This window comes from Talpa occidentalis, unplaced genomic scaffold (genome assembly GCF_014898055.3).
Source record: "Talpa occidentalis isolate TD23 unplaced genomic scaffold, MPIMG_talOcc4v2.1 talOcc4.14, whole genome shotgun sequence".
NCBI classification, from domain to species: domain Eukaryota; kingdom Metazoa; phylum Chordata; class Mammalia; order Eulipotyphla; family Talpidae; genus Talpa; species Talpa occidentalis.
In genome coordinates this window covers 77,935,647-77,948,148 of record NW_023601433.1, presented here as the reverse complement: position 1 = coordinate 77,948,148, position 12,502 = coordinate 77,935,647, and the positions used below count along the sequence as shown (strand labels likewise).

Here is a 12,502-nt window from a genome sequence, read left to right as displayed (position 1 = left end):
AAACGCAAGTCATTTTCCCGGCCCACTGAGTGGAAGGGAGGGAACCACTGGAGTAATTCAGTGCCTGGTGCTATTTCAAGTTTCTCATTCCAAATATCAGTGCCTGTCAAAGTTCAGGGAGACGAAGATGGAAGAGACTTTGCTGAATGCTTATTAAGCTGAAAATCAGTTCTTTCTAGACACTTTCGTTCAATTTGTTTGCTCTGCAGTCACACTGCTGATTGTACCACAAAACTAAGCCAACTGAAGATTTCATTAACGGGGCTGTATGAAACACAAATATTGACATGTGGAAAGAAAGGGGAGAGAGAGTGCAGGCCAGCATGACTGCACACGCTCTGTATAGAGAATGACGTTTTTGCGCCGCCATTTCTAGTAATTACAATAAATTATTTACCCAGTTATTGAAAAGAACTGAAGCACTGGATTAAATATATAAACATCTTAAATTCATCAACAAACTGGCAAACAAAGAAAATACTAGGGACAAAATCTAGGTGAAGGCAGTTAGCAAGTTAAGTGAAGGTTAAGTTTTTGCAAGCTAAAGGTATATTAAGAATTTGATCTTCACCTATTTGATCTTCAGATAACACCTCTGAGGCAGGTATTATTACTATTCCTCCTTACATTTAAGGCAACTGAAATACTGAGGAGGTTAAGTGCCAGTTCAAAATCAGAGAGTAGATGGCAGAGCTGGAATTCTACCTGAAGCAGCCTGGATCTCACAGTCTCACTATGCCACGCTTGTGCTGTGTTCAGTTACTACGCCAGGAAAGGTTCCAAAACCAGAGCCAAGAAGCCCAGTGAATCTCAAGCCAAACAGAATATATGCCCATCTGGACCCACTGAAATGAAACTACTGGACACTGAACCAAAACAGTGAGATCTTAAAGTCAACCAGAAAAGAAAAAAAAAATTAACTTTCAAAGACGCAAGAGTTAGACGGACAGCTAAGTTGGCACCAGCAACAATAGTAGCCAGAAGATACAAGTGTCAAAATCTAGAGTCTATATCCTGAGAAACTAACTTTTGAGACTAAAGACATTTTTCAAAGACTGAAGATCTGTTCCCAGCAAATGTCCAGAGCAGGAGACGCTGAAGGGTAGACATCCAACAAAAGAAAACTGATCCTAAGTGAAAGACCTAGGATGCAAGGAGGAAGGAAAAGCAAAGAAAGAGAGACGTGCATGTAGTAATGTAAACAACCTGCAGCAGTGTGACACACAATTAATGCCCTGGGAGTCAAAAAAAGAAAAAAAGAGAGAGTTTATGTGTGAGGTATGGGAAATAAAATAGTATTCTAAGGCCAAGAAAGGGAAAGAAAATGTCACAACCATTATCGTCAACACAGTTTTATTGTCAACACAGAAATTCAAAAGAATAATAATTTAGCAAGTTTGATAGATTAAAAGTAAGAAGGAATGAAAACCATTTAGTTGAGGAGGAAAATCAAAGTGTGAACAAGTAAGTGAGAACTACAGGTGGTCTCAGATTATCCCCAGTTAAATAAAAAACTTGCCCAACCTATGTAGAGAACACTGTGAGCTCAGGGATTTTGGATTCGGTTTATAATTCATATAATTGTCTTTAACTTGGTTTTAAAATAATGAAAGGGGGCTCCCTGGTGGCGCAAGGGGTTAAGCACCATGAAGCAATCTGCAGCCTCTGTAGCACGAGTCTGATCCCCAGATGGCCAGAAAGAAACCCACATGGCGCAGCAGACCTCTCCTGTCTTGCCCGCTGCTCCCCTGAGCATCGTATTTCAGTCAGTCTGCCTGTTCTGTTCCCCGCTCTGTCTCTGGTGAATCCTCTCACCACCACCACCACCGCCGCATCTCTGGCCTGTATCCCACCTCTTGTATACATAAATAAATCTTTAAAAAAATTGCAAAAAGATACTATTTTTAAAAAAAAATAAAAATAATGAAAAATATAGATATAAAAATAAATTACATTTTATTAACCAGAAAAGAAAATCTTTAAAAGAATACCATTTATAAGAACATCAAGCATCAGTTAGAAATACAAAAAATACTGACAAATATGTCCATGTCACCAGATAAATTTATAAATTTAAAAAACTGTATAAAAAGATAAGACCTTAATAGCACAGACCTGTACCATGTTCATAGATTGGAAGATTTGATGTTTAAAAGAATTTTCCTACATTGATTAACAGACAATGCAATTACAATAAAAAACTCTAGCTTTTTTATTTTTTATTTATTTATATATATTTTAAAGATTTATTTATTTATACAAGAGCTGGGGTACAGGCCAGAGTCGCAGGAGGGTGAGAGGATTCACCAGAGTCAGAGCAGGGAGCAGAACGCAGACAGACCAAAAGCACTGTTGAGGGGAGCAGGGAGTGAGGCAGGAGAGGTCCGCTGCACCATGTGGGAATCTCCCTGGCCAGCCAGGAATCAAATCCGCACTGCAGAGGCTGTGGACAGCTTCATAGTGCAGTGCTCAATCCGCTGCGCCACCAGGGCAGCCAAAAAAAATTCTAGTTTTTTTAAAAAAGAACCTGAAAAGCTGATCTAAATTCAATGACAGTATTAAGAGCTAAAGAAAGCCAGGACCCTAGTGAAGAGGAACAAGGTGGATGAGACTCAGACTACCTAAAATCAAAACATATAAAATCATTGTCACTCTGATGGCCTCATATAAGCCAGTAGGGCCGAGCAGAACTGCAGGTGAATGCAGAGCAGATAGATGGCAGACGCAGACCACACAGCAGTGAGGGGAGAACAGGTCATCAAAGTCAGTGCCAGAACTACTGGAAAAAGGAGCCTGGACCCTCTCTCACACCACAACATCAAAGCCAATTCTGTATGGAGATCTAAATATGAAATACAAAACTATAAACTTTCTAAAGCAAACACAGCTAGGTATGTTGACTTGGGTGATGGAGAGAATTTTGAAGCATAACAAAAAGCACAAACCATAAGAGAAAGAATGATAAACCCAAACAGATTTATAATTTAGAAATATTCACCACAAGGTGCTATTTTAAAAAAAGTGAAGAGGGCCACCCTGGTGGCGCAAGGGGTTAAGCAATGCACTATGAAGCAATTCGTAGCCTCTACAGCACGAGTTCGATCCCCGGCCAGCCAGGGAGCAGCCCACATGGCGCAGCAGACCTCTTCTGACTTGCATGTTGCTCCCCTCAGCAGTGTATTTCAGTCAGTCTGCCTGTTCTGTTCCCCATTCTGTCTCTGATGAATCCTCTCACCCCCCACATCTCTGGCCTGTACCCCAGCTCTTGTATGCATAAATAAATAAATCTTAAAAAAAAAAAGAAGTAAAGAAACAAGTCACCAACAAGGGGCAAGGGTTGTAAGACATAAAATAAGAACTAATACCAAAAATAAGGATTAAGATGATCCAGGACTCCCACAAATGAATTAGGAGGGAAAAAATGATACACCAAAAGAAAAATGAGTCACAAAAAAGGAAACCAGAATGATGTGAAAAGATGCTCAATTTCATTAGGAATCAGAAAAATGCAAATTAAAATTAGAATTTCAGACTCATCAGAAATACAGGTATGTCAATATCCCAAATTGGAAAGAAAAATGAGAAAACCTCAAGTTCTGTTACTGGGTGTAAATGAGTAACCTGCAACAGCTCAGCATTACCCTGTGATCCAGCGATCCCAACAGTTATGTGCTTAAAGAAATTCTTCGTGTGTACAGGAGACACAATGGCCAGAGCAAAGCTGCTCATCCTAGCAAAAAACTGGAAACGATCCAATTATCTAAGAACGTGGGTTAACAAATCATGATAACAACTCTATGGCACTGATAACAGAGGGGCTGTAACTGTATGTATCAACACGAGTAAAATCCAAAACAAATTGAATGAAAGAAAATACATCATGATTCAATTACATAAAACTTCAAAAACAAACAAAATTAAACAATATATTAAGGATACGTTCAAAGATATAAAACTATAAAGAAAAGCAAGGGAATGATTATCACGAAAGTCAGGAAAGTGATTACCTCTCGGGAGAGGGAGGAGGAGGCAATCGGACAGGGGCACATAGGAGACGTCTAAGGAAGGTACTGGCAATGCGCTATTTCTTAACCTGGGTGGTGGGTACATGATGTTCACTTTATTATTAGTATGTAAACTGTATGTATACATTTATACACTCTATAAATCTCAAAACAAGACATAATTTAAAGACATTGTTTCACTTTCAACTACTAATCAGGGAAAAATTGGTAGAAAAGTTTACTAGGAAAGAAGCTAACACTTACCAGTGACTCTTCATAGGGCTTGTATTTCTCCAACTGCTGTAGTGCTTTGTTATAGTTCTGAATTACTGACTCTGGTATAGGGTCTTCTGACCATTCTTCATACTCTGCAAATGTGGCCTCCATATCTATTGAAAGATGCATTTAGACCCATGGGTCTTGCCACTGGGTTTTATCAACTTGAACACAGATCGACCCATGAAACTCGGGCCACCAGTCCCTCCCACATCTGTGACCCAGTAGCTCTTACTGGTCGAATCCTGAGCTCTTACGCTGAGCTACAACTTGGCCTTAGACTCTGTCTCAAGCATGGTTCCAGGCAACCCTACTAACTAATTAAGTAGTTAATGAAACTAACATCAACCCCAACAACACTCTCCAAGGGCTTCCCATGGCTTAGCATTTCACATCTATTAACTCTTTCTGACCCTCACTACCCACTCTCATGAGGCGGGTGTATAATTTTTCTATAGTTTTGCAGAGCAAGGCTTTGAACCCAGGCTCAAGTGCACGTTCTACTCACTGTGCTATGCTGCCTCATGCTGGGCATGAGAAGGAATCTACAAACCAGCTCAGCTCTAACCTTGTCTGCATGTCACCCAAATATTCAACTGGAGAGTCATTTTATAATTTGTTAAACTGAACGCCAATAATCTATGAAATAAAAAGGGAAAGAGCATCCAGGCTCAGGTAAAGCTGCCCACAGGATCTGAGGGTGTGCAATGCATAACAAGCTAGATGGCAGCGCCAGACTCTTCCCAAACCCTTAGAAAAACTGCCAGTGTGCTCAGGCTTGCGCTCCAGAGCCTCATGAGCATGTCCTGCCAAAACATCCACCCAAAGGAGAATCCTTGCCAAATCCCATCTGAATATTTCCAATCAATGGTACCCCCAAAGCCAATCACTCCACCAAAGAATGATATAAGCACATGTGAAATGCCCACTCTTAGGTAAGAGGTCACTCCTGAAGAGATAATGGTTAAAATATATAAAGGGTCAGCCTCCCTATTCCTTTTAGAGACCTTGTCTACATGAGCGAGCTCAACCTGAAGTCAGGAAGCCTGGTGTCCAGTCCATCCCTGACTCTCATAACCATCTCGAGCATGAATAATTCAAGATAAGCTTTCCCTGGGGCCTCAAGGTGGTCATATCTGCCTCACAGGATGTTGGGAAAGTCCTAGTTACATGACATACCCTCACACATTTCAAAAACCATGAAGGGCTGGCTGCTGACACATCAGTTTCTCTTACCATAGAGTGGGATCGCCAGCTGTCGCCGGAACAGACTGTGGACTTTTTCAAGCTGTGAATCAAAGGTTTGTTCCCGGTCAGAAGGGGAAAGGAAGTCAGCTACAGGCTAAAGAAGCAAATCCGTAGTAAATGACAAACTTTGATTTTTCCTACCTCAAAAATTATTTCAACAATTTTTTAGTTCCAACTGAAAAAATGTGTGACTTTTTAAACATGAAGTATTGTGCCAAATGCTGGAATAGGTTCAAAACTAAATGTTATCTCTGCTTCTGCTTATGATAGGGAGAAAACAAGAAGGAATATAAGCAACAGAGCCAACTGATGATAATAAGGCCAGAAGCCAGGTATCACAGTATCAGGTGTTGGCGCTGAGATTTATGGTTATAAGGGAGGAAATCAGGAGACTCCTGGAGGAGCTGGCTTTTGGGATGCGCCTGCAGGCTCCCCAGGGCCAGTGAGAAAAGGAAATTGATGCCCAGTTGAAGGACCGGCCTAAGTAAAAGAGTTCAGAAAGTGCAAGAACATTGAGGGAACACGGGAGTAGCATCCATGCAGGGGTGAAGACTGATTCAAGACAGAGCCACACGCCAGGGGCACCAGAGTTAGCCTGATGCCTCAGTCAGGTTAAGATTTTTCAACAGGGACTTGGGCTACTTCCCAAGGGACAGGGCCACTTCCTCTCACAGGGCTCCGCGATGGACCAACAATTACTTGTGCACACACAGAAAAGCAAAGTGCAGAGGTGACACTGAGAGGGAGATGCTGTATGAGTTATGGCTTAAATTCTATAAATCAACCCAAAAATGCAATTATGGGGGGCATCAGATGATCTCTCACAGTCACAAAACAGAATTTTTTCTCTTGAAGTGGCATGGTTATTCCTGTACATTCTTGAGAGCGTCATCAACAAGCAACTCAATGCACCTGTACACCCCGATACTACCCACAGGTCCATGTAACCAAAGCAGTAGTATTTTCAAGTAGCACAAAGAAAGGACAGCATCACCTGCCTTTCAGTCAAAATCATTCTTGCCATTCCACAAAGACTACTGATTTTATTTGTTTAACTGCCCAGCCAGCCAGGGATCTATTTGGCTAAGACCATTAACTGTTCTCCCGGACCATCGACAAAAACCATCCTGACTGTTCAAGGGCAAGGTTGTGGGGCCAGAGGCACTCACCCGGGCAGCTTCCACGATCGCACTCTCAAACTCCCGGTAAGCCTCCCAGATGGCCAGTCCTTTGGTCATGTGCAAGCCGACAGACGAGAGGGCCCTTTCAAACACAGAGCGAACTTTTTCAAGGCCACCTTTCTGACCAATCCCACCGACTGAGTACTGGCCATATTCGAGCCAAATGTTAGGACCTACAAATGAGAAGAGTTATTCTATTAGTTCAGGACAGGAAATAACCAAACATCAAAACTGATGCATCACAGAAGGAATGTGCACATCCAGCGAGGACGCATTCATTCGTAAAGATGAGAGCATCATCAACAAGCAACTCAATGTACCTGTACACCCCAATATTGCCTACAGGCCTAACACTGGGGGGGGGGGGGGGAAAGGTACCTTGAGCAACATTCCTAAGTGTGATCACTGAGCCTTACTGCACAGTGTGTGTCACGTGGTAATATGTAACAGAAGCATGAGAATAAAGCTCATTAAACCTGAAAGGATCCCAGCAATGGATTTCAATGGAAATAGCCACAAATCTCACGCAGCCTTAAGGAAGACTAAAATTCAAAGCCTAGAGTTTTTTTATTTTTGAACCTTGGTTCACTTTTAAGCCTTCTGGTCAAAGTGATCAAAATTAAAAGCACCAATCTTGTTCCTAAAAATCTATTTTTAACGGGCCTCCCTGGTAGCGCAAGGGGTTAAGACGCAATCTATGAAGCTCACCTCAGCCACTGCAGCACGAGTTCCATCCCCGGCCAGGGAGGTGACCCACATGGCACAGCAGACCTCTCCTGACTTGCCCGCTGCTCCCCTCAGCCATGTGTTTCAGTCAGTTTGCCTGTTCTGCTCCCTACTCTGTCTCTGGTGAATCCTCTCAACCCCCAAAACTCTGGCCTGTACCCTGCTTCTTGTATGTATAAATACATAAATCTTTTAAATATGAAAAATAAATCTATTTTAACAATACCTATGCAAAAGGAAATCAGACTTGGCTGTCTTGTTTTACTTTCTTTTTAAGCTTCTCACATATTCCTATAGCTTTAAGATCAGATTAACAGGTTAAACTCTTCAGGAATGCAATCGGGTCTTACTGTGCACATTTTCCCTTTCAAGTCCCTTTTCAGAGATCTGAACATTTCAGAAGCCTATATACTAACTTTGCAAAATAAAAATACCAAAATGATAAAGAAGTAAATTTAAGAATTACTATATGTTTTCCTGACATTTGCTTTTTCACTGAAAAATCCATTTCAAATAAAGTCTGTTAGCTACTGTTTCTCTCACCAATTAGCTGCCATATGGGCAGCCAAGTAAAAGATGAGCTAGCTTTTAAAGCTGAAGCCCTTTTGAGAGTCAAGTTTGCAGATATCTAGGAAACTGCTCCTCCAAAGAGAAGAGACTTTTCAATCCATCACATCATTGGCATGGCTCTTCCCAACACTCAAACTAGAGTTAAAATCTCAGAGTATTTTAAACTCAGCAAATCCAAGCATGCAGAGACCATAACTACAAGAGGCAAACAAAAGAATGTGTCAGTAGACACCTGGGTTCCAAAAGAAGCACAAAGCCTCTAGATGTGGCTCCTCCAAAAACCCAGGAGCAAAAGGGACATAGCTACATTCTACTAGAAACCCAGTAAACACCCCCAGATATCACTACCGAGCACAGGCTGAGAAATAAAGGCGGTCCATGGGTTGTCTCTTCAAATATGCAAAGCAAAGCAAAACTGAGAAGCAGACAAGAGGTTTTTAACAGTCAAAACAAGCAGGGACCATTTGCCCACACTGAACTCCTAAAAACAATCCAAGAGCTCCTCAGGTCTTCATCCAGAACTAATGACGAGGCCTAATCTAAACGCAGTTATCTGGTTTCCTTACCACGGTAGCTTGGAGGGGGAAAGGGAAGCATCAGCACTGAGCCTGGCAGCAGGCTAGAAGCCTGAAGGCGGGAGCAGCTGGAAACCATAATAGACCAAAAAAGCAGTGTGAGGAGGGACAAAGCATTCTCAGAGAAAGCAAGTATGTGTTGGTAACTTGGGGACATGAGGGAAGGGTGACAGGGTCATCAGAGAACACGGGCCATCATGTGTCTGGAAAGAAGAGGCCACATGCAGAGGCACAATCCAGCTTTTAAAATCACTTTAATTATATTACTTTATATTAAGAAACACCTATTACTCTCATTATTCAGGTTTTATAAAAATCTGGTCAATTTTTCTTGGCTAGTTAAAAGACATAGACAGTACTCTCCCTTGAGGCAATATATCTTCTAAGACTTGCTGCATCTCACAAGGGGAAAGTCCCACAATGGGGAAGGAGGAAAATCAAATTGGGAAGAAGGAAGTTTAATTCAAGGGGAGTGGGAGGGAATGTCACATCCCCAGTGTATGTAGAAAAGGCATTTGGAAGATGGGAGCACAAACAGGAGAGAGGAAAAGGACCAGAAAGGAGGTAAGGCAGGTACACTTCACTTGCGCTGGTCACATGGCACCACCAGCAAGAGAGCTCTGTGGGGGGGAGGGTTCTGTATCTTGACTGCAGTGGTGACCAGTGAACCTCCATGTGGGATAAAATGTCAGAGAGGATGGAGACGATGGAGACGATGTCACCCAACTCTATTTGATAAAATTGATTGTAGTATACACTTACAATGGATGTGTTTTTACAAAATATAAATTGTACTTTAATAAAGTGATTATAAATTTTAAAAAAAATCACAGAGCCATACACACAGACGGAACCAAATTTCCTGGCTTTGATTTTGTGATCTCATATCTCAGAAAACTGGATGACATGAGTACAAAGGACTTCTCTGTGCTATTTTTGCCATTTTCTTTAAAGCTATATTTATTTCAAAATAAAAATGTTTTTCCTAAGATTTTTAATATTTAAAACAAAGCATACTGAAAACCCCTTCACTGTGTGGTAACCATTAGTCACCTCAAGTGGTAAAATCATGTAAGCTCCCCCTGGCGGGAGAGAGTTGCCGGGTGAGAGTTGTCAATTCCCTCTCTATAAATACTTCTACTTTTATTTTAAAAGCAAATACCCTCAACTGAAGATCCCAGACAAGAAGAATGAGTGAACTCCAGTTCAGAGACTGACGATGTTAAGCACCCGTTCCAGCCACCCCAGCACAGCCCTCGGGGAACTTACAGATGTAATCCTTCACGGCCTTCTCAAAGAGGTCGTACACATGCTCTCGGTCCAGGCCGTCCAGGGCCATGCTGATCTCGTCGTGCAGCCACTCCAGCCAGAGCTCTACAAGACAACAGCACCTCCCGCATTACCACTGCCCTCACCACAACATGCGTTAGCATTTCCTCCATCTTACACACTGGGCACAACTCCCAGAATGCAATTCTGCAAACCCGCACCAAGTACACAGAAGGTCTTATGCTTCCAACAAAGATCAAATCACCAAAATCGTAATAGCCTACACCCCTTGGGCATTTTATATTTTTGCAAGGTAGTTTCATAGATAATTTTCTCATTTGATCTTTGGGAAGATCCTGCAGGTAACAGTACCCTTACAACAAAGGCAACTCTGTAAGCATTACATTGCTTCAGTATCTCACAAGAATGCCTCATGCAACCCAGGCACTACCAGGCAAAAGCTCCTATTATTCCCACTTTTACTGCTGGGAAAACTGAGTCTTAGGATGTTTACATCATTTGCTTAAGGTCTCACAGGGAGTAAGACAGAAAAGAATGAATCTGGTTTCAGCTTCCATAGCCAGCAGGTGTGCTGGAGTGAGAGGGGAACAGAATTGGCTCCAGGACTAGTGTTTTCCGACTCCTCATCAAAACCTCAATTATTAATTCCTGAAAATTTAATTGCAAAGATACTCAATGCAATTATGTGCCAAGTAAGTAGAAATAACTTAAATGTTCAACTACTGTAGAATAAATGAGGTATGAAACATTTACAGTAAACATTGCTTCTAAGGACCTCCCTGGTGGCTCAGGGGTTAAGTCTCAGTGCTATCAAGCTATCACCAGCCACGACGGCCTGCATGTGTTCAATCCCTGGCCAGGGAACTACCCACATGACACAGCAGACCTCTCCTGTCTAGCCCACTGCCCCTCTCAGCAGTGTATTTCAGTAGATCCACCTGTTCTGCTCCCCACTCTGTCAATAGTGAATCCTTTCACCAGACCCTCCCTCCACTCGCACCTCTGGCCTATATCCCAGTTCTTCTATGAATAAATAAGAAATATATCTTAAAAAAAAATGCTTGTAAAAGCTTACTTATAATACATTAACAACTAGTTATAAGAGAACTGGTTAAATACATAAATATTAAAAAGGGAAAGAGAGAGAGAATAGGGATAGAAGTTTAATTACCTCGAAAGATTTTATCATAATGTTAAAATAAGGAAATCAGGATTCAAAATGTGAATCAGTGCTGCGTGATCGCAGCTGCATTTTCATAAACACCATACAACGATAAAAAACAGTCGACTCTGGATGATTTTCTTTTGCCCACTCTATGTTCCACATTCCTTCTAAGGCACGTAGCCCACTTTCAGCAATGAAAAGAACACACGCTCTCCACATGTCTGGCTTACACATGCATTACCTTCCGTCAAAGGGAAGATCTCACTCATTTTCTGACGGGCCATCCTCACTTTGGTGAGCTCCCCTTCCAGCCGCAGCAGCCTGATCAGGTCCACGTGGCAGTTGTAGTCATAGACGTTGATAGACAGCTGAAAGGAAAAGTGAAGCTGAAATTAAGATGCCATCATCAAATAACTTCATTTTTGTCACCGATGGCGACAACCCACAATTGCTTCGGACAAAATAAATGTGTTATGGGGGAGTCACTGAAAAACCAGCACTGACCCTTAGGGGGAAGACAAGTCAATGACAGAGGCCTTTTACAATAAGTAAAAGGATGAGAAAAGTATACCATGTAAACATTAATCCCCCAAAGCAGAAGTGGTTACAGCAGTACCTCAAAAAGTAGGCTTCAGAACAAAGAAAATACCAGACACAAAAGGGAAGATTACGGAATGATGAAAGGATTAACCTACCGGGAAGATTAAACAATCCTAAATGTGTATGTACCAAATAACAGCATCTCAGAATAAGTGAATCAAAATCTGATAAAGAAACAGACACATCCACAATTGCGCTGGAGGCCTCAACTCCCCCCACTTCAGAAGCAGGTAGTTCTTCTATTAGATACAATCAGGAAGGAGAAAAGAGCTCACCACCAACCGCCAAGGTGCTCTAACTGACATATACAGGTCACGCAACAATAATGAATATACATGCCTTTTGTCTAGTGTCCATGGAACATACATTAAGACCATTAAACAGGCCTCCCCGGTGGCGCAGCGGTTGAGCGCTGGGCTATGAAGCTACCCGCAGCCTCTGCAGCGCCAGTTTGATCCCCGGACGCCGGGCGAGGGTCCCACTGGTGCGCAGACCTCTCCTGCCGCCCGCTGCTCCCCTCGGCAGTGTACTTCGGTCCTTCTGCCAGCTCTGCTCCCCGCTCTGGCTCTGGTGAATTCTCTCACCCTCCCGCGCTTCTGACTGTACCCAGTGCTTGTATAAATAAATAATAAATAAATCTTAAAAAAAAAAAAAAAAAAAGACCATTAAACAAACCTCAACAAACTGAAAAGAAATACAGAATATGTCTTCTGACCTTCTGACCACATGGAATCAAACCAGAAATCTGTAACAGTAGAAAAATCTGAGTTAAACGCAAAGAAAATTTTGAAAATCACAGAAATGAATAAAAATGTAGAAAAAGAATTATATGCCATGACTAAATAGGACTCCAAGCACGCGTGTTCA

At 42.0% G+C, this 12,502-nt stretch overlaps 1 protein-coding gene across 2 annotated transcripts in view; it reads right to left on the bottom strand.

Moving 5' to 3' along the window:
• The window catches only part of SART3 (spliceosome associated factor 3, U4/U6 recycling protein), a 30,518-nt gene that overhangs the window by 14,551 nt on the left and 3,465 nt on the right, over positions 1–12,502 (bottom strand). The window contains exons 2-6 of one of the 2 annotated variants that reach the window (XM_054695289.1): positions 11,277–11,403; positions 9,850–9,954; positions 6,698–6,882; positions 5,517–5,622; positions 4,269–4,393 (exon numbers count right to left, since the gene is read on the bottom strand). In XM_054695289.1, coding sequence (XP_054551264.1) covers positions 4,269–4,393; positions 5,517–5,622; positions 6,698–6,882; positions 9,850–9,954; positions 11,277–11,403 — 648 coding nt within the window. The remainder of the gene's footprint in view (positions 1–4,268; positions 4,394–5,516; positions 5,623–6,697; positions 6,883–9,849; positions 9,955–11,276; positions 11,404–12,502) is intronic. The other variant, XM_037511020.2, reaches the window with a different exon arrangement.